Source organism: Marmota marmota, unplaced genomic scaffold (genome assembly GCF_001458135.2).
Source record: "Marmota marmota marmota unplaced genomic scaffold, marMar, whole genome shotgun sequence".
NCBI lineage: Eukaryota > Metazoa > Chordata > Mammalia > Rodentia > Sciuridae > Marmota > Marmota marmota.
Genome location: NW_026000174.1, coordinates 22,440,647 through 22,463,413, shown reverse-complemented (window position 1 = coordinate 22,463,413; position 22,767 = coordinate 22,440,647). Strand labels below are relative to the sequence as shown.

Here is a 22,767-nt window from a genome sequence, read left to right as displayed (position 1 = left end):
CTTTTCTACCTCCTTGTCAGAAACATGTGCTGTCAACAATGGAGGCTGTGATCGTACCTGCAAGGATACTTCAACAGGTGTTCACTGCAGTTGTCCAGTGGGATTCACTCTCCAGTTGGATGGGAAGACATGTAAAGGTAGTCTTCACCTATGGGGGTGGAGGGTCTGTACACCCTCTTCTGGAGAGGGTCCCGTACTGCTGATGTGTGCAATAGAACCAGTGCTTTCCCTCCATGACCTTCAAATGACTCCAGATTTGCTTATGATTCATATTGATGTGAGCTTTTCTTCTCTGGGCTAGTGGACGGTTATAATTGAGTAAGCTTAATTAAAATCAACTTAATTACACTAACTGTTGAGAAGGTCAGCCTCTACAAGGATCAAATAATCCAATGCAGGCAGTGGCCTTATTAGAAAAAGTCAGTTCAAGGAAACATTCATTGGCAGGAGATAATATCAACCTATCATAAATAATAGCCTCAAAATTATTATGTAAATAACAGTCAAGATTATTATCCAGAGAACTTAATGAATAACTGTACCATTAACTTATACTGATGAAGACAGATTCCATTAACTTGCTAGTATTTCACAGGCAAGAGTACAAAGGATTAGTTCTTTAGCATGATAAAAAATAGATATGAGATAAAACTGAGAACAGATAAGATTGAGTATCAGGAATCATTTAAAAACGTTGGGGCCATTTGATCATTGTGTAATTTGCCAAAACAAATGCTCTAGTCCCTTATAACTTTAATCATTAATCTAGAATAGAATGTTTACTAATGGGAACTATATCTTATCTTGAGAGAGTACTACAAGCATGGAAATAGAATGGGGCATCACTACTCGTTCCCACTGTTTGTTTCCTTAATACTTGTTAAGGGCATCGGAAGTCAGTTTGAATGACCCTGTCTTTCAAAACTGGTTCAGCCAGACAAGAAAACATATAAGATTAAAAACATTAGCAAACATTTTTAAATGCTTTTCAGGATCTGTTTTTATTTCAGAGAATAATGAGCACACACAATAGCACTTGGGGGATTTGTGGGAAGCAAGGCAATTTTGCTCTCTGGATTGCTGTTGCTTGTCTGTTACAGATATTGATGAGTGCCAGATCCGAAATGGAGGTTGTGATCACTTCTGCAAAAATACTGTGGGCAGTTTTGATTGTAGCTGCACAAAAGGATTTAAATTATTAACTGATGAGAAGTCTTGCCAAGGTATGTGCTGAAAATGTAGCAGTGCTCTGCAATGGTCCTCTGGTTGGAACAGAGAAGATGTTACCCACCTCTCCGCCCCCCACCCCACATTCCCCAGTAGACTCTGGCTCAACTGGTTTCCTGACAAGAGTCACTAATCCAACTTCTAACTTGGGCTTCACTTATTTCATCTGATAGGTAGAATAAAAGCAAGAATGTAGCTCACAGGTATATTTTGGAAATTAAGTTATTAATGATTAGAACATCTCAGCTGGGCATGGTGGCACACGCCTGTAATCCCAGCAGCTCTGGAGGCTGAGGCAGGAGAATCTCAGGTTCAAAGTCAGCCTCAGCAACTTGGCAAGGCTGTAAGCAACCTAGTGAGACCCTGTCTCAAAATAAAAAATAAAAAGGACTGGGGATGTGGCTAAGTGGTTAAGCACCCTTGGATTCAATCCCTGGTACGAAAAAAAAAAAAAAAAGAACACCTCAAAGAATCCACCTGATGTGACTACAGCAGTACTCACTGCTTGAAATGGAATGAAATGCAATGCAAACAGGGTTGCATCAGGGTGTTGAGATATGGATAATTTTCCTTTTTTAATAATTATTTTCATGTTATTGACCTGATGACAAAAAAGGTTTTTAGCAAAAATCTGTAGAATTAGAGAACACACCTTCCTAGCCAAAAGATGGGTTCATAACCAAGACCATGAACCGGCTGGTCTCTTCCTATAGTTCTTGTTTTGAATAACCAGCCTTTGATGCTTAGAAGAAGGTTAGAGATGGAGGGAGGGGGTTGTGTGGTAGAGACACTGGTTGGTTCTTAAGCAGTATTACAGACCCCTTTTCAAATACATCCTTCCCACATAAGGTGGACAGCAAGGAAACTTCCTTTGGCAGCAGTCATTGGTATTAACAATTGTTTTGGGTGGTGGGAAGCTGTCTTGGGGCATGTTATCATTAATAGTTTCAGATAAACAGGGCTGGGGATGTGGCTCAAGTGGTAGCATGCTCACCTGGTATGCTTGCGGCCCGGGTTCGATCCTCAGCACCACATACAAAGATGTGTCCATCGAAAACTAAAAAAATAAATAAATATTTAAAAAATTCTCTCTCTCTCTCAAAAAAAATAGTTTCAGATAAGCACTTTTATGTCCTATTAATATACAGGAAAAACTCTCAGAAAAGATCTGCTGTCATTTGTTCTTGCTGTGTTTCTGGGAATAAAGACTGCCTTATTTGGCTTGTTAGAAATCTCAGCATTAAATCAGAGTCAGGCCAGGTGTGGTGGCACAAGTTTGTAATCCCAGCTTCTCAAGAGTCTGAGGCAAGAGGATTGCCAGGTTCAGGACAGCCTCAATAATGTAGCAAGCCCATCTCAAAACAAAAAATAGAAAAGACTAGGACTGTAGCTCAGTGGTAAAGATCTGATTTCACTTTGTATAACAAAGTTGTAACATTATCTTTTTAAAAAACTGTATGGTGTGAATTAGGTTTTATTAATACATAATTTGCCGGGCAGTTCAAATATATTCTCCTTTAAATTCAGTGAGTTAGTGCTAGATGATCATTGTGTGGTTTTCTTCAGTTTGACTTGGAAAGCAAATTTGCTGTTCCACATAATGTTTTATAATGTATAGAGCAAGCAATACTGTTTAAGCTGTGTAAACACATTAAAAAAGAATTAGGAAAGTGATCTCATTATTTTTGGCAAAGAGAAAGCCTAGAGTGAGCTGCCAAAGTCAGCTACTGAACGAGTCCACTTTCTCAGCAACTGGCTGATATTAATAACAGATTTCATAGAATGGCATCAATTACTAGGGAAGAAACTGACTTTTTCTCATTTTTCACTGATCAATCTTACTAGAATAAATATTTGCACAGAACAAATTTGCTGGAAAAATTGCCAGGATTTCTGGGAAAAGCTAGGAATGAAGATATTTTGCAAGAATTTGCCCTTTTTTATTTCACTTTTTCATTCCTCCTGATCCATCCAAATGTTTGTTTTTTATTAATGTAGTTTCTTGTGGCACATTCAGTGTTGAAAAAGTGGTGTAGAAATGGTCTAGTTAGCTTCCACCAAGTGCTGCACTCATCCTGGTTTATCCATTTGGAGACATAAGTTGTAACTTTAAAACCCTCTAAAGACTTGAGGAAGTCTACAGGAAAGATGTGGGGGCCAGACCATGCAAGAAGAGATGATTAGATAGACACATGCAGTTTCCTGAGGCTAGTGTGCATAACCCCATCCGTAGCCAAGGATGCATTTACACTGAACCAGGAAGATAGGGGACACATGCATTTTCACTGAACCAGGAAGATAGGGGACACATGGTGCTGGACTATGGGGGAGGAACACAACCAAGGGACTGGTCAAGGAGAACCAGTTTAGAGTTTAACCACCTAATTTCCATGTCTGCCATAGAAAACTACGGAGGTTATTAATGTTGATACATTCTTTTAGTGCAGAGGGCTTTAAAACCCAGGATTAACTGGCTTCTTGGTTAATCTGAAGACTAATTCTGGGAAGATCAGAAAGAGAGGAGAACCAGATTTACTTCCAACACAAGGGTTTCCTTTGTTTATTTCACCATAGCTTATAAAGTTACTGGTGCTATTTTACCAATAGTAATATAACAATAATAATGTACAGCTAGTATCATTGTTTATAATATAGTTTTCAAAAATCTTTTTTAGGTATGTTATCTCATGTGACTTTCATTTACTTATCTTTGCAAATAAGTATGGGTGAAAGAGACAAATTAAACCTAAAGGTATGTGCAGTTTGCAACAGAATTTGGAAATAAGGGTCCTGGCAGTGAGCAGACCTATGGTGGGCTGCTCAATTCTTTCTTTGACACAAATGAGAGAGGAGGATGAATAGGAAATCTCCCCCACCGCCATGTGTTGTTTGGGTTCTTGCTCAGCAACTGGCGTTTATTATAAACCTCTCCCCTCATTTGTCAGAGCTGGTTTCATCAGCCCTCTCCCTTTGGCAATTACAGATGTGGATGAGTGCTCTTTGGATAGGACCTGTGACCACAGCTGTATCAACCACCCTGGCACATTTGCTTGTGCTTGCAACAAAGGGTACACTCTCTATGGCTTCACCCACTGTGGAGGTAAGTGGACTGTCCTCTAGGCTTGGGAGATAGGGTGAAGTTGGTCCTGGGGGTGGGGAGCAGGGCTCATCTCCAAGGTTTATTTTCCTACAGTAGGGGTAAAAGGTACATCACAGTCCCTGCACAATTGCAACAGGTCCATCATCTTAAGGGAAGCATTTGCTGAAAGAGGACCTGTCCACATTTATCCTTTTAACATGTCTGGTGTGAAGTGGAGCAGAGAGAGAAACTGAGCTCTTTCAGCTGTGGATTGATTCTTCCTTGACTTTATTGACTTGCGGTTGTATTCAGAGAGTGGGAGGGTCTCTCAGGAGCTGAGACCCTGTCCACTGGAACTTCACATCAGACAGTAAAGTTACAGTCCTCAGAGAGGCTTGGCAGGGCACCAACCAATTCCTGCTGTGCAGAGCACTGGCTGCACAAAACCTTAGTCTGAGCCCCATAGTTAGGTCTTTGAACTGCAAGTGGAACCATTGTATTTCTCTCTCCATTCTGTTCACATTTAGCAACGTAGTCTCATAACCTTGAAGTCAAGCAGGCTATAGTCTAAATCAGATTCAGCACCAACTGACTCCCATTCCATTCCCCTGGCCATCAGATTCACCCAGCAATCTTTGAGAACACAGATTCAGATTTCAAGGTAATTCTGAGAATCTGCAGGACTTTGGAACCACTGGCCTGAATACTTGCTGCCTAGTCTTTCTTTCCTGTGCTTAAGAAGAATGGATCATGTTGTCTCCTTTCTCCTCAACACATCCTTAACATGCCTAACTGTATAGCTACTGAGTTTGCCAAGAAACACTAACAAAATGTACCCTAAATATGGAAGTGAATCTGGGGCCTCCTTCTGATGGGACTTAGTCTTGTGTTGACACGAGTCAGTATATGCCACTTCTGTTTTCTGTACCTCAACTGAGGCAACAGTCAAATAGGAGTCTGAATTCTGACTCCCTTGATGTTCAACACAGAATATGATGGAGTTTTAAATTAGAAGCCTGTGGGGTGTCCAAGTTTGAACATCTGAAAGCAGAGTGTGGTCCCGTCTGAGGTTTCCTAACTGGGCAATGGTTCAGTGAACAGAGGAACTTGAGACCTCCCCTAGTGAGGCTCATGCCAATGGGAAATTTGGGGCATGTGGTCAGTGGGTGCCAAGTTTGAAGGCAGTCAGCATCTTTCCTTTGTTTGGTGACTTTCAACCATGTGACGTCGCTGCTGCTCCTTCCTCAAGGGAAGGATAGTGTCAGCCCTTTCAGTGACATGCTGCTGTGACAGGGGAGCATCTTGTTCCACAGACACCAACGAGTGCAGCATCAACAACGGAGGCTGTCAGCAGGTCTGTGCAAACACAGTGGGCAGCTATGAATGCCAGTGCCATCCCGGGTACAAGCTCCACTGGAATAAAAAGGACTGTGTGGGTAAGGGGCACCGGCCACAGAGCAGACATAGCCAGTGGGGCTCACTGCTGGCCCAGAGGTGGGAGGCTCTGCGTGCTCCATGTCCTCTGGACCCAGAGCACCCTGACCTTCTCCATAAGATTTTCTCCCCTTTGCAGCAGCAGCCAGTCTTTAAATAGTCCAAAAACAGGAGATACTTTTCAGGCTCTTTGGTGTTTCCTTCTGTGCTTCTGCGTAGGTTGGAACTTACTTCTGTTTCCCTGGTTGCTCTTCTGCATGAAAAAAATTGCACACCAGGGAGGGACTCCTTGACCTTGGTGGGAAGTGGGGCCTGTGTCTGTGTTCTGTGTGGGCATCAGCTTTATTTTCTTTACTTGGGGCCTTTGGTGCATGGGATTCAGCTGTCCTTGTCACACTTAGAAATGTCCTTCTCTTTCTGTAAGTGTCTGTGTTTTGTCCTGTTTAGAAGTGAAGGGGTTCCTGTCCACTAGTGTGTCACCCCATGTGTCCCTGCATTGTGGGAAGAGTGGTGGAGGAGACAGGTGCTTCCTAAGATGTCACTCTGGCATTCACCTCTCTTCAGGTGAGTGGGTTTGGTCCCCAGGGGCAGATCCTCATACCAGGGCCAGGTCTTCCTGGCCTGTAGGTGCTGGAAGCCCTCAAAGGCCTTTCAGGTCCTTGACCAGATACTTTTGACCACCAGAGGCCCATGCTTTCAGGCCCCATATGCTGGGTGTTTTTCTAGTGATACAAATAAGAGTGGGGTGGGGGTGATTTTAGCTGCCATCAGGATAGCCCATAGTAACCTTGCTTATGCATTTGACAATTCACATTCTGTCTGTCAGGACTGCAAGAGGCCTATTCTGTCACCTGCGGCTCTTCTTCTCCTCTCAGGAGCAAACAGCAAAAATCAAATGACTCTGCTTTTGGGGGTAATTACCAAATCTACGTATTTTCTTGGGGCTTGTGTTCAGTGGCCTTTATGCAAGGGTGCTGTTCTTGGGCACTGGATTTGTTTTTTTCTTTCTTAATCTCGAGGCTTGAGCATTTGCAAGATGTTCTTGTCTGCAGATTTAGTGCCTCGAATCTGACTCACCCATGTAACAGATACTTATTGAACATTCACCGTGTACTCAGCAGCATTGTGTTCAACCCTGGTGGGTCAACATATTGGACAGAGACCCACAGAGCTCTGGAACTAGGAAACTCAGGTCTCCCAAATTCCCTCTATGCCTCAGAGGGCCTGCAAGAAATGTGCCTGGATACCTGGCATTAATGGAGATAGTCCTGGGCAGAACAGATGGAGCAAGGATTCTGCCCCCAAAAGGGCAAATCCTTTCCAATTTGTCAAAAGACTAAGAATGAGATCCAGAGTTTTCATTAGGCCTTATCTGCTCAGATGTATGCACATTTGTCACTCTGTCATAAGAACATCTGAATGAGGCCCATATGACATCTTGATGTCCATATTACCTTTATGGGCAAAGATAGATACCCAAGCTGTGCAGTAATCAAGTAGTTAAAATGTGCTGCCCACTAAATTATATGTATTAACTGATTTAATCTATACCACAATCCTCTGAGTCAATTTTATTAGTATCCTCATTAACCAGACAAGGCACTGAAGCTCAGAGAGATAAAATTCCAGTAAGAAATAGAAGAACCAGGATTTGAACCTAGGCAATCTGAGTTCAGAATCTTAAGCACTATCATTCACTGCCATACATACATACATATATATATATATATATATATATATATATATATATATGTTTTTTTTTTAAGCTGTCAAAGGACCTTTATTTATTTATACATGGTGCTGAGAATCAAAACCTTTTAGGGGTTGTACTTCTGAGCTTCTTCCATAAAGTAGTTATGAAGCTCAGGAAAAACCTGTGAGTTTTTGCCTCACGCATGCTAGGCAAGCCCTCTACCACTGAGCCATTACTCCAGCCCCATTCACTGCCCTTTTTGTTGGATGTTTGAGACCCAGTCAGAGTGGACATCATGGTATGTTTCATCAAATTCCTCAGTGATGATTCCTTGGTGATTTAGGCTACCCAAGGGTGGGAAAGCAAATAGCCAACAGCTACTCAGTTTTTACTGTGTAGCAGTCAGCCAGCTAAACAACTTCTTCTTTTTTTTTTTTGGCCTTATTACACTTAATCCTTACAACAGCCTGGTAACATAGGTACTTAAATGTGTCTATTTTACAGATGAAGAAACTGAGACTTAGGGAGATTAAAAACTTGCTCAATGTGTAATAAGAATTATGATACATTCTGCTGTCATGTATTTAAAAAATAAAAGTAATTAAAAAAATAAATAAAAACTTGCTCAAGTTCTTATCACAAGTCAAGGATCTAGAATCCAAATGTAGGTCATGGATTCCAGAGCCTAATGTGTGGTGAAGACTGATTCTGGGACTGCCCCCAGAATTCTGCACAAAGCCCCTTAGAGTGGGACCTGTGTTCCCTGCCAGGCCCTGGAAATCTAATAATGTCTGGATTGGCAGCTGCCTCAGCCCTATCCTCTCAGGGCAGGCATACATGGGAGAGTCTTCCCTTCACTCTCTTCTTAGATGGTCTTATCCAGATTTGAGACTGAGAAATTGGACTTCATTATCAGACAGGAACAAAATTGGCCTCATCTTTTTTTAAAAAAATTTTTCTATAGTTGTAGATGGACATCATGCCTTTATTTTATTTGTTTATTTTCTTTATGCAGTGCTAAAGATCAAACCCTGTGCCTCACATGTGCTAGGCAAGCACTCTGCCACTGAGCTACAGCCCCTGCCCCAGCCTCATCTTTTATCTCACCGTGGAGGCTGTTTTGGGCTCTTTCTTTGTTATATTTGAACATTGGATTCATTCATCTCTCCCCTGAGGAGATTAGTGTAACACCGAGAAAGCTCCAGGTGTCCCCAGTCCAGGGTAATGAGCATTCCATGATCCAAACCTTTCTTGGTCTCAGGTGAGAGAGGGGGCTCAGGGTGTGCTGTGCAGTGGGACCCAGTCAACATCCACCTGGTGTTTCTGTTCCTTTGCCTTTGAAGGTAACTTCTCTCACTTGTTTCTTTCTGAAGATGTCACCACCATCAGGACAAGTGTAACCTTTAAGTTAAATGAAGGCAAGTGTAGTTTGAAAAAGGCTGAGCTGTTTCCCGAGGGTCTGCGACCAGCACTACCAGGTATGGAATCAGATGGCTGGTGTGTTGGGAAAGGGGCCTGTGATGCCTGAGCCGGAGGTCTGAGGGGCACTTCAGATGGGATTGAACTTCAGCATCTCCAGGGACTTTTGTCACCAGAGGGAGCAGAGCCTAGCTTAGCACCCCTATACCCTTTTGGGATTGTACTTCTGAGCTTCCTCCATAAAGTAGTTGATGAAGCTCAGGAAAAACCTGTGAGTTCAAAGGAGTCAATAAGGGCTTAAGATTAATTAGCAATGTGTGTTTGCATTGGGTTAAATTTTCTGGATCTTAGAGTTTGCTTGAAGAGCAAGCCAAAGAAATTTGAAAAAAAAGGGTTGGCTCAGAAATGATAGCTTTGATGAACAAAGATGTAATATCCAGCATTCCTGCTGCTCTGTTTTTTGGAAACTGTGACTCCATTGGCTTCAACAGAACAAATACCATCTAAGTATAATTGGCCTTACTGAAACAAGCAACATCTTTCTCTTCTTTCTTCCTCAGCTCACATTTTCTGTATTATTTCAGAGGATACTTTTGGAGATAAAAAAAATAATAAGGATTTATGTATTAAGAGGTTTCTTTCCCCAGTCTACCCTCAAAAAAAAAATAAATAAATAAAAATAAAGCTTACTCTAGTTACTTTGACTTCCTGCTGGTAACTAACCAACATCAATTTTGGTACCTCTATTTTATGGAATATTAGGCAGCTATTAACTATATGTATTAAAAGAATGTTTAATGGCAGGAAAATGTCCTTGTTATAATGCTAAGATGGAAAGGGGGACAGAAACAACTATATATCTAATACAATCTAAATTGTATGAAAAAGTGAAGTGGAAGGAAAACAGAAAGATCACTGTGTGAGTAATGGTTATATCTGGGTAGAGGATGACAAGTGATTGATTTTAATTTTTTCTACATTTTTAATATGCTCCTTAGTGAGCATTCATACTTTTAAACCAGAAGGAAGCATTATTGAAAAAAGATTTGGTCTGGAGTCTACTTAATGGATTACACCAATATGCTAATTTCTTAGTTTTGATAAATATGATGTTAGGGTAAGTAAGATGTTAGCAGGGTAAACTGAGTAGAGGTTATGTGGGAACTCTCAATACTATCTTAGCAACTTTTCTAGGAATCTGAACTTCAAAATAAAAAGCTTTAAAAAAGTAGATATGGGAAAATTGAAAGGAAAAAGTTTCAAGATGAATATCTTTTTAGTTTACAATTTTAAGTTAATTTTATGAAAAGGTAAAACATCTTTTAGGAGAAAATATAGAGAAGAAATAAATTTATCTCTTTTGGCTCTTGATGAGCTATTGTTTTGAATATACTTGTAATGTTAAAGAAGAATACAAAGATAATTCTTCAGTTCAATAAAATAACATTTTAAAATAGAGCCAAATTAATCATGTGGATATGTGGACCTGCTTGATCTTTGATTACGGTTAGCAATCATTAATCACCAGATTCACTGGAAGTCGCTGGGATGGGAGACTGCCAAAGTCAGGAACAGAGATATGCAAATCCTGGTGACATACAAAAATTCCACTGTCATCCTTGATGCCTTCATGATATTGTTTGGTTCTGTTGATTCTTTGTGCCATTTTTTTCCCCTGGTTATTTAAACATGAGACATCAAGCTGGGTGTGGTGGCACATACCTGTGAACTCAGCAACTCAGGAGGCTGGGGCAGGGAGGATGGCAAGTTCGAGGCCAGCCAGAGCAGCAATAAGAAACAAAAAGGGCTGGGATGCAGCTCAGTAGTAGAGCACCCCTCCTCCCCTGCCCTGGGGTTCAATCCCCAGTACCACAAAAAGAAAAAGAAAAACAAAACAGAAAAAAAAAATGAGACATCACTGTTGATGTGCTTTCCAGCTCTCCCTTCTGGTTAGAATTATGTCAGGGTCAGTTTGCCTGAAAGCAGAAGTTGGTTTCCCTTCTGCTCCTGCACTAATTCCCTCTGCTGGGGCCCTCACAGTCCAGTTTTAAGGAAACCAACTGTGAAGCCAGGCATGGTGGCACCTACCTGTAATCCCAGCAACTCAGGAGACTGAGGCAAGTTCGAAGCCAGCCTGGGCAATTTAGCAAGGCCCTAAGCAATTTAGCAAGACCCTGTGTCAAAAAATAAAATGGACTGGGGATGTGGCTCAGTGGTTAAGCATCTCTGGTTCCATCCCCAGTACCAAAAAACAAAAACAACAACCACAAAAAACAACTGTGAGAATGTGGGCACATCTCAGCAAACTATCAGCAGGGTTTTGATGTGAAACGACCCCTGGTTCTCCTCTTCCACACATGTGGCTGGCTAGTCGGACACACCCAGCATTTGTCCATGAAAAGAATTTTCAAGAGCTAGATTGTAAAGTTATATAGGAGGCGATACTGGCTCTTCAAGATGAAAATGTCATCATGCTCCAAGCTGGGAGCTTTCAGCGTCTCGCCATGTGGAGTTAATCACGTAGTCCCTGGAGAGTTGTTTTAATGAAATGTTTACTGAGCTTTAGCGAATGTTCAACTGAGTGCTTTGCCAGGACTTGGCTCCCGATAATTTTGTTTCTTCATACAGAGAAGCACAGCTCAGTAAAAGAGAGCTTTCGCTACGCAAACCTTACATGCAGCCCTGGCAAGCAAGTCCCAGCACCCCCTGGCCGATCAAGCACCCCTAAGGAAATGTTTATCACTGTTGAGTTTGAGCGTGAAACTTACCAAAAGGAGGTGACAGGTTGGTCTGAAAGCCATCCGTGGTGCCAGGCTTCTCACAGCTTGCTCCTTCTTTCTTTACCTTTTACCTTTCATCATTCCTGGGGGGAAAGTAGTGCAAACACTGAAGTATCTCCTGTTTTATTTTCACCCCCAAACTACACAAATTGGTTTAGAACCTGATGATTTTCTCTGCTTCAAAAAGACCCAAAGCTATTGTTTTGGTCAATAAATTTCTGTTTGAATTGAATGCTGCCCAGCCTGCTAGGTGCCCACCTCCAGGTGTCGCCCTTTCTGGTCCACAGGGAACTCGGGGTGTTGGTGGGCCCTGCAGTTGGTCTGGACATCCTCACACACTGCAGCCTGACTACCCCCATGTTGCTGTCCTTGTTTCTGCAGCTTCTTGTGATCTGAGCTGTATTGTGAAGCGAACAGAGAAGCGGCTGCGGAAGGCCATCCGCACACTCAGGAAGGCTGCCCACAGGGAGCAGTTTCACCTTCAGCTCTCAGGCATGGACCTTGATGTGACTAAAAAGTCTCCCAGAACATCCGAACAGCAGGCAGAGTCCTGTGGAGTGGGTCAGGGCCATACAGAAAACCAATGCGGTGAGTAGCCCAGGACATGCCTGTCTACAGAACTGCATTGAGCTCTGTGAACACTAAAGGTAACCAGTGGGGAATCTGGGCCATCCTTCCTTCTCTGGGCTCATAGAACGCCTTTGGAAGCCCTTTCTCATCTGGTACCTGTCATGCTAGTGCTGTCCTGCCTACGAGACCTGGAGCTCCCTGGGGGCTGAGTTAGTGTTGCTCACCTCTTTCCCTGGCACCTGGCACCATGCCTAGCTTGTGGTGGGGACTGAAGTCACTGTTGAACTGAGGGACAAAAAGAAAGAGTCAGGATTTATAGGAAGGATGCTGCCCTTTAAATCCCCAAGGGATCTTCTTTGTACTTTTTATTTTTATTTTTTAGAGCCCTGTTCCCTGGCTGGGGCAGGACTGGGGTGTGAGGCACCCCAGAGCCTTTTTCATACTCCATTCTGTCATCACTTCCTAAAGGCACTTCTCTCTGGCTTGATTGCTGGTAGCAGGGAACAAACTCCTGTCCATAGTCTTGTACAGAGGCAAAGCTAGGGCCACCCTGCTGCCTTGTGAGAGTCCTGAGCTTCTGCACAAGGCTCCTAGGAGTGTCAGTTCTGTGGTATGTTGTTGTTCTGTGATATGTTTGAGGATTAACTTTGACAAACTTTCAGTTCTTCTGATAAATCTAGCAAAAGGTTCCACAGTGATCAGTTTTAAAATGTTTTTGTTGTCAGAGGCTGTTCCAGGCCAGTCTCCAGGGGAGACTCTACTTGAAAAGTCTTAAATAGGGAAAAATGGAGTCTCACTTTATAGTAGTAATGGCAATTTATTGAGTTCTATTAGCAAGCACAACACTGAGCCCTGTGTCTCCATTATCTCATTTAATCCTCATAGTAACCCTGCCAGGTTTAATAGGTGAACAGCCTGAAGCTCTTCTCTTGCTGAAGATCTCATTGGTGGTCTAATTCTAAAGTCTGTGCTCTGGTTCCAAATAAGGTGGAGTTCAATAGTCAGCCTCCTCAAAGTAAATAGATATTCTTTCTAAAATTGTCAATAGGGACTGGGGTTGTGGCTCAGCAGTAGAGCGCTTGCTTAGCACGTGCAAGGCCCTGGGTTCGATCCTCAGAACCACATAAAAATAAATTAAAAAGGTATTGTGCCCAACTACAACCATATATATATATATATATATATATATATATATANTATATATATATTTTTTTTTTTTTAAGTGTCAGTAGAATCATGAGGCCTGAGAACTGCAGCTTAGGTAAGATGTAATAAGTTAGGGTTTGTGAATAAGCAAAGCTGAGCCCAGCCAAACTGTCAACAACAGCACCACAGCTCCAATCTGTTCCTTTGCCAAAACTTGGTGAAAATCAAGTGTAACTGTTCACAAGGGGCTGGTTCCCGGAGACCTCTGACTTACTCCAGCTGATTCTTCTAAGAAGAAAGAAGAAAAAGAAAGTAAATATAACCCATCTGGTTGATTTATCCTAATTTTAAATCCCAAGAGCTCCAGTTTCCATGCCAAAATAGTGGTGAAGGTTGGCTTTGCCTCCCTACTTTTTAGGGTGAGTGAAGAAACTTGGGGTGGGCAAGCTGGGCCTCTTCTTGACCTCTCAGAACTAAACTGCACCCCTCTCCCCACTAACTCTCCTGTTGGGGTAAGCCTGTGGGCTCACCAGGGAGCCTTCATGGTCTGTTAAGAATGTAGGAAAACTATTATAAAGGGCAGGTAGACCAACTCCCCAGGGAGACCATTACTAATACTATCATGGGTATGGTATGCTTCTGGGAACTAAACCAAGGATAGGGGCAGGAGTTAACAGAGGCCTCATGATCATGACAACCTGTGAAGGATACTGTAGAGGGTTTTGTCTCTCTTGTGGTGTGTGAAGGTGCCCCTGAGATGCCACGCTAAATTTGGTTGTCATGCTAAATTTGGTTGGATTTGTTCGTAAGAGAGACAGTGTGGCTTATCTCAAGCTCCCTCTAAAATTGGATGAATTTTGTAGCCTACATGAGATCAAATCTTTGCCACCTTGTCAGAAAGCAATGTTGAAGATTCCATCAGCCTTACTTTCCCCCTCTTGCATAAGGAATTACTGGCATTCCTTCTTTTCTTCTGTCTGCTAGAGGAAGGAATAGATACAAAGAAAGGTTGAATGTGTTAATTAGAAAAGATTTTTACCCAGCAGGTACATGGCATTTTGTGTGTGTGTGTGTGTGTGTGTGTGTGTGTGTGTGTGTGTGTTCTGATCTCTCTCCTGAGCCTTGGCCTTCTGTGTAGCTGGCACTACTCCTTCTCTCTTATAAATCCACCAGTTCCATCAGAGGGCTCCAACTTATCTAATCCTGGTCACTTCCCAAAGATCTCACCTTTAAATGTTTCAGTTGGTTTAACTTTGCACTCTCTTAGTATGTCACAATGGAGATTAAATGTCAACATACGAACCCTTGGACAACATGTTCAAATGATGTTAAAGCCTCCCCAAAAGTGTTTTGACTTACATTTGGAAATAATAACTTTGGCTGCTGTGTAGAAAATGGGTTTATGTGTGAATAAACATATTTTAAAATATACCAATACAATTTGAATACTGCTACATGTTGTTTTTAACTATAGAATACATCACAGGCATCTTTCTGTGCCAGCGTGGAAGCTACATCATTTCTTTTAATGGTTTCTAGTTTATATCTGTCTTAAAACAACAGTATTTGTTAGCTTTGCTCCTATTGGTGGACACTAAACTTATTCCTTTTTTTCTTTTTTACACAAACAGTGCTTCTGTGAATACCCTTTTTTGTACACATGTTGACATTCCTGAAGGACAGACTTGCAGAAGTACAATTGCCAGGTCAAAGAACATGCATATTTGGGGCTGAGGTTGTAGCTCAGTGGTAGAGCACTTGCCTATCATGTGTGAGGCACTGGGTTTGATATGCAGCACCACAAGAAAATAAATAAATAAAATAAAGGTATAAAAATTCCCGTATTAAAAAAATAATATGCATATTTAAAACAATAATAGATAATAATAATTATCTATTAATAATAATAGATAACTGCCAAATTACCCTCCAAAAAAAAACCAATGTACTGTTCCCTCCAGTATTGTGTCTGAGTGTGTATAAAAATAATAAAGGCATTTAAACTTGTTTTTCTTTGATTATTAGTAAGACTGAGCCTGCTGTCTTAGGTCTAGTCATTTGTATTTCTTTTTCTCAGAACATCCATAGTCTTTGTTTATTTTTCCATTGACTTGTTTGACTTTCCAATAGCCTTTTAAAAAATAAAATTTTAAAGTCCCAAGTTACATCAAAGGAAATAACTTCTGACAAAATTGAAGACTTTCTTATTGTCATTTGAACATAGTAAAGTCTTTTTATTAATTTGGTATTTGGGGACTTTGGAAGCAACCCACTCTGCAAGTGACTTTTGGACCATCTGTGATCCATTTTAGTAAGATGGTGAAAAAGAAAAGAAAAGCAATTATATTCTACAAGGAACAAATTTCTTAAGCTCCATACAGGACTATATGAAGTCCTTCATGCCTAAAGAAAAATTAACAGTGACCCAGATTTCGAACATTATACTTTCATGACGTCAGCTAAAGGAAAAACTTTTTAAGAAATAGACTTGATAATAGGCCTATTTTTGTATTTGACTTCTTAAAACTTGCTGAGATTTTTAAGAGAATACAGGCAACTGGTGAACTGGGAAGTATTTCAGTGCCTGGGTTCTTGAGAGAATAGGAAAGTTCAATTCAGTTTTTACTAGCAGTAGCTTTCCTCTGCAGCAATTGAGAAAAGTTAATTCAGCTAGGACTTATTGAGGCTCCACTCCATTCGCTCGATGTGCTTGAGATGAAGCTGTGAGAACGTAACGAGCAAGAGGCCAGTTTGTATGAAGTTCACATGCCAATAGAGGGAGATGGAAATTAAAAAGTAAAGAAAGGAAATAATTCCAGAAGTTTATGTGCTGTGAAGATAATAAAACTGAGAGGTTTGGAGGGATGGAAGGGGTGCTGTCCATGAGGATGTGTGAGGAGATGGCATGCAAAGCTCTGAAAGGGATGGGGAGCTCCTTAGATTAGGGAAGGACTAGTAGATGCAAAGGGCCTGAGGTAGGAATGAGCTGGGAATTTTATTCTTAGTTTTTTCAAAATTGAGAAATCATTTGGAATCACAGAGATAGAATTTTTTTGTTTAAATTAAGGAAAAGAAAATCTATATAAGCAATATAGACCAGTAATAGACCATAAATATTTAATAATATTTATCACAGACTTAGTAGGAATTTTTTTAATTATAAAGATTTTTAAAACATAATTTAGTAAAATGTTGAGCACTTATAATGTGCTCAGTACCGTGCTAAGTACTTTACATATATTACCTCATGAAGGTTAGCATTTTACCCAACATCACCCAGCAAATAAGTGACAAAGGTAGGATTCTAACTCAGATCTGTCTCAAGAGCCTATATTCCTAACTCTCTCAAATTGAATACTCACCTCTCCTGAGTATACCCTGTGCCCTAAGATTATCCCTCATAAATGTGCTCAGATGAAACCCTCCATGGGCCAGCTCTGTGGTGGGACTAAGGAGACCTGGATAAATATGACACCATCCCTCAAGTTTCACTTAGCACCCTCAGCTAAGGATTAAAGAAACCTTCCCCCAAAAGAGAGAGCCTAAGTTCAGTTTTGAAGGATGCACTGGTTATGTATAAATAGGGAGGCATTTTCAGGCAAAGGCACAGCCTTAGGAAATGAGGGAGAGTAAGCTGTGCACAAAGAAGAATAAACACATTGATATTACTACCCACAAGTGCCAGGTAGGATGTGGTGGGCAACTAGGCCAGGCGGAAGTCATGGGAGACCTTGGATGTGTTGGTAAGGAGGCTCCGCTTTGTTTAGGTGATGTGATGCCCTCGGAGCATTTATTTAATCAGGAAATGTCCAGGTCATTTGTGTATTCCTGGAAGGTCTTCTTGCTCTATTGTAGGGGACAAAACTTACAGGCTTAAGGACCAATTTGGGGACTTTGGAAGGTACCACATTAAAGATATTGAGATCAAGAAGGTATAGAGAAAAGGCTTTGAGTTAAAGGAACATTCAGGAGGAAAGCTGCCTTTGGTGGTCACATGGATCAGGGGCAGCAGAGAGGAGAGTGTGGGTGAGTTCAGAGGTTTCTGACTTGGCCTCTGATCCTGCCACTCGCATCCCATATGTCTCTCATCCCACCCAGCCCTGTTTCATATGCAGGAGGCCTGCCTGGTTGGTTGAATGGTCAGATGAATGAGATCACTGGGGAAGAAATAATCAGAAGAGATTTATGGGAGAAGCAGAGGAAAACAGCCTCTTGAAAGAGCATAAGAAAGGATGAAAGCTCAGACACAGAAAAGGAAGCTAAAGACTGAACATGAGTCAAAGAAACAGAGAGAAATGCAGGGAGTCAAGACTGCAAGGTTTTGAGCCAGGGAGTAAAGCCATCCGGGAAACATCTTGGGAAGAGAATCTAATGGCGGGTGTAAAGGGCCGAGGCAGGAGGAACAGAAAGCAAGGAACTAGGTGGAAGGTCATCACAGTAGTCTAAGTGAGAGATGGGGAGGAGCTAGCCATGAGTGCCTGGGAATGAGGCTCCAGGGGCCGGGGGCCACATTTGCAGGATGCTCCAGCTCAGTGATGGCGCAGTGAGGAGAGAAGGCAGGACTAGGTGTAGGTCTGAGCCTTGGTGACACGTAAAGGAGAGATGCCATTGATAAAAAGAGAAAACCCGGCAGGGCTCAGTGGCACAAACCTGTTACCCCAGCAGCTCGAGAGGCTGAGGCAGGAAGATAGAAGTTCAAAGTCAACCTCAGCAACTTAGCGAGACTCTGTCTCAAAATAAAAAAATAAAAGGGACTGGGAATGTTACTCAGTGGTCAATCACTGGTACCAAAGAGGGGGGGGGGGGGAAAGGAAAGGTGGGGGGAGGGAGAGAGGACAAACCCAGAAGCAGGGAAGAGTAGAGATGCTTTTTCCATGGGAAAATAACTTCATCACTTCACGTCCAGATCAGCCCTCCATCCTGCATCTGTGCACAAGCACTCCAGTGTCCCTCCGGTTAAAGTGAGTGGTTGGCCCATGCTCCCATCTAAGGCCATCTCTTCCACTTGGGTACTGGAGTCCAATCCCTCTCAACTTCAGAAGCACGTTGCTGCCTTGTCCCCACTGCCCAGTCTCAGAGTTCTCCTTTTCTACTAGGTCATTTCCAATAGCACATAGACTGAAATCCTATCCCTAAATCAAACTGTCTGTTGACCTTATGCTTGTCACCAGACCCAACCTCATTTCTTTGTCTTCCTATAGAACAAAAAAAAAAAAAAAATTTTTTTTTGAGTATCAGGGACTGAACCCAGGGGCACTCAACCACTGAGCCACATCTCCAGCCCTATTTTTTAATTTTTGTATTTTATTTAGAGACAGGGTCTCCCTGAGTTGCTTAGGGTCTTGCTGAAATTTCTGAGACTGACTTTGATCAGCCTGGAGATCCTCCTGCCTCAGCTTCCTGAGCCATCGGGATTACAGGTGTGCGCCACCATGACCAGCCAGAACAAAACTCTTTGAAAAGAGTTGTACTACACTCCTTTACCTCCCACTTTTTCCTCAGTCTGGTTTTCATCACAACCTTTACACTGAAACTGCTTTTTCTAAGATTTCTAATGACCACCATGTTGCTAAATCTGCTTGCTAATTTCCTGCCTCCATTGCAGACAGGCTGTCTGACCCTCTTGATTCCTCCCTTTGCCTGGAATCTCTTTTCTGTGTGGACACCACATACTTCTGGTTCTCCTTACCTTACTGGCTGCTTCCTTTCCATGTTGGATGCTGGTTCCTCTCCTATTTCTGTTCTCTAAGCACCAGGTGTCCCAGGGCTCAGCGCCTGTTCCCCTCCTCTAGCTTCATGTTCTCCTAGCTGACCTCATCCAGTGCTGCAGCTTTAAATATCATTAAATGCTGGTGACTCCCAAAGTGTCCTCACCAAGCTTATTTCTATTTTTAATTATAGACTTCTCTATCCCAGAAGGATTGAACATTTTAGAACACACACTCTTAAATGAACGTTTACTTATTTATAAATTATACTTGCACTATTGGCTAATATATTTACGTACAATAAAATATAGAACCAGACAAAGATTAGACACAATTGAAAAATAACTGGCTAGCTTCTTAAGGTACACTCTATGATTTGGCAAGATTTGTTGCTAATAGTAGCATTCCTAAATCTATTTTTTTTTTTTTTTGTTCATTGCTAGTGCTTTGGGTGAACTCTTTTTTTAAAATATTTTTTAATTTTTTAGTTGTAGTTGGACACAATACATTTATTTGTTTATTTATCTATCTATCTATCTATTTATTTATTTAATGTGGTGCTGAGGATCGAACCCAGGGCCTTGCATATTCTAGGTGAGTGCTGTACCACTGAGCCACAATCCAAGCCCTTAGGTGAACTCTTGTTTTATCTACTGAATTGTTACTGTCTGTATCTCATGATATGGTTTGAGCAGGTGCTGAGAGTATAAGTGTCACCCTAGCACTTTCCTGTTGCCACACATGCTTGCATGGTGGATATACCTTTGGTGCAGGTGATCCTTATAGAAATCTCTGGAAGTGCTTTTTATTACTTTATGATGTTTACTTTAGTTGAAACTAGATAATGTAATCAATAAATCCAACCAGGCACAGTTACATTGTAATTCTTCTCAGTATATAGAAAGAAGTGAATCAGTCAGTATCTTTGCCCCCTGCTCATCTCTCTTGGAGACTTTTCATCTTAACCTGTGTCCTGTCCCAGGGAGACACCAGCTGAGCAAGGGGTCAGTCTCACACCACATACTTACCCAGTATGTGGAGTGCTTCTTATCTATTAAGTAAAAATTAACATGCTTTGAGGCCATTTTGCCCATTCTAGTGGATCATCTTGTAAAGCCCTGAGGTGTAGTGTCCACCTCAGAGACCACCATCTGGCCAGTGCCTTCTCAGTCTTAATACTCAGATGGCCAACAGGCAGCTCTATCTCAATGTTTCCTCTTTCTTCCTTCCCAAATCAAACTTGTCTCTTCCTCCCCTCAGTAAATGACACCTCTTTTTATCCAGTTTCTGAAACCAAAAACCTCAACATCTTCCTGACGTCTCTCCTCACCCAGTCCACTGGAACTTCTGTCAGCTTCAGATGCTTATCCTGAATCTAGCTGTTTTGTCCTGTTTTTTTTTTTTTTTTACTCTGTAGCAAATCACCTTCTTTCTTCCAGTCTGTCATCATAGTCTCTGAATATTCTTCCCTTTGTTTGCCCTCAGTCTTTTCTATATGCAGCAGCCATAGATGACTGAAAAACATAAATCAAGCTGGGTGTGATGGTGCACATCTGTAATCCCAGTGACTTAGGAGACTGAGGCAGGAGGATCTCAAGTTCAAGACCAGTCTCAGCAACTTAGTGAGACACTGACTCAAAATAAAAAATGAAAAGTGCTGGGAATGTAGCTTAGTGGTAATGTGCCCCTGCATTCAATGGAAGGAGAAGGAGAAGGAAAAGGAGGAGAAGAAGGAGAAGAGGAAGAGGAGAAGGAGGAGGAGGAGGAGGAGGAAGAGGAGGAGGAGGAGGAAGAAGAGGAAGAAGAAGAAGAAGACATAAATCACATTGCACCGCATGGCTTCCCCATTCAGAACCTCCAGCACACATTGAGTAAGGCCTAATTGCCTTATTGTGGCCTTCAAGAACTTCAAGGGAATGATCTGGCCCTTGCTTGCCTTTTAAGACCTATCTATCTCCCATTACCTTGCTCCTTTCATGGTGTTCCTATGCCACAGGCCTCCACTCTTGGGTAATCCCACTGCAAGGCTGTTTCCCTCATTCCATTCTGGTCTCTGCCCAGAAAGGTCCGTCATGGCCATCCTTCTGAATGATGCACATGGAAACTCCCTTCCCATCGCTCTCTCTACCCTTTTTCCTTTCTTCGTCACACCACTGCTTGGCATTCTACTCTATGTTCATTTATTTGCCTCTTTATTGTCTATTTTCTTCACAAGAATGAGATCCCCGTTAAGACAGGGTTTGTCATCTTCTCTGCTATATCCCCAGCTCCTGGAGCGTTACCCAGCACATTGAGTATTTATTGAATGAATGTGTGAATGAATCTTTATAGGAACAACAGATGAAATCCCAAGGAGATTTAACCACATGAAAAAAGAGAAAAGTGTAAATCTTTGGATAATTATTTAAATCGAGGACACTCTAAAGGAAGTGAAATTTCAGGTCCAGTTAACTAGGCCTGAAGAGAGCATGGTGCATACTTGGGAACCCAGCAAGGAAGGCGTCAAGCTGGGCTCGTTTCTCTGCCCCATCTGTAAGAAGATTTTCAGATGGCAAACCTGAGTACATGCCAAGACTCTGAATAATGAGAAATCAGTCCCTCAGCCCAAGGAGTTGCTGTCCCTGTTATCCCAGGGCACTCATTTAAAGGGGGCTCAAGCCAGAATCCTGAGGCCACAGGACTGCCTGGGGCACCATCACCTCTGAGCTGGGACAAAGCAGCAGCCCCAGGACACCCTGGGAATCCTTGTGGGCTGCTTGTGGCTCTCCTTCAGAAGTCAAAGCGTGATTCTTAAGAAAACCGTGAGATGCTGGAGAGTGACCTCTTTTATTAGGTTCACCATCTTAGCCACAGAGAGACCATAGTGTTTGTCCATAGCCTGAAATACTCAAAGGCCACAGTACTGAAAAGAGGGCAGGCCTTTAGGTCTCTTTGTCGCCATTAATCCTCATCCCGCTGGTCTCTGCCTTTTGCATCAGAAAAGCTTTCTCGTATTTTTTTTTTAAAGAGGGGGAGAAAACATCTGTGTAGGATTTGAGAATGGGGTTTTAATGGTCACTGAAGATGCACAAAAGCTCTGCTCTGATAGTGAAGTGTTCTGGAGGCAATTGACGCCTTTGTCTGGGGCAGCAACACAAGCTGGCTGCTGAGGACAAGGAAGAAGCAACTGGGTCGTGTGATTGAGGCCAGATCTCTAGCACATTTGCAAAAAGCTGTTTCCAGGCATCCCTTCCCAACAATCAGAGTCAATTTTTAGCATTTAACCATTTTTACCTTGTGAAAGAAACAAATCTATCTGGAAGCACTTGGCTTGAATTATTTCCATGGATCTTTTTCTCTGGAGGAAAAATGGAAATTGTGACTGACAACAGGGGGTTGTTCACGTGAAGCAGGCCTTTCACTGTGAGGAAAAAGAAGGTGCCCTCTTTTCCATAGGGTACCCCAGAGGGCATTTCTCTGTCCTTTGATCAGTTAAGAAATTGCAACAGATGTGGAATATTGTGAGACCTCTCAAAATGAAGCCTTGAAAAGTCTTTGGGGAGGGGGCTACCAAGTCCCAAGGAGGTAGACACCTAGACCAGCAGGAGCCCATCCAGTGACTCAGTCAGTGAGAACCATGTCCCGGTTTAGCCACAGGTGAAAGGGACCTGTTTTCTGCCACAGGAACCATGATGGAGCAGACTGCTGCTGGGGTTGTGGTCACCACGGGGG

The 22,767-nt window shown here is 42.2% G+C and overlaps 1 protein-coding gene across 1 annotated transcript in view; it reads left to right on the top strand.

Moving 5' to 3' along the window:
• The window catches only part of Scube2 (signal peptide, CUB domain and EGF like domain containing 2), a 77,926-nt gene that overhangs the window by 30,297 nt on the left and 24,862 nt on the right, over window positions 1–22,767 (top strand). Inside the window, exons 9-17 of the mRNA XM_015504393.2 lie at window positions 21–137; window positions 1,101–1,223; window positions 4,211–4,327; window positions 5,620–5,742; window positions 6,188–6,304; window positions 6,567–6,653; window positions 8,807–8,911; window positions 11,481–11,636; window positions 12,014–12,220. Coding sequence (XP_015359879.1) covers window positions 21–137; window positions 1,101–1,223; window positions 4,211–4,327; window positions 5,620–5,742; window positions 6,188–6,304; window positions 6,567–6,653; window positions 8,807–8,911; window positions 11,481–11,636; window positions 12,014–12,220 — 1,152 coding nt within the window. The remainder of the gene's footprint in view (window positions 1–20; window positions 138–1,100; window positions 1,224–4,210; window positions 4,328–5,619; window positions 5,743–6,187; window positions 6,305–6,566; window positions 6,654–8,806; window positions 8,912–11,480; window positions 11,637–12,013; window positions 12,221–22,767) is intronic.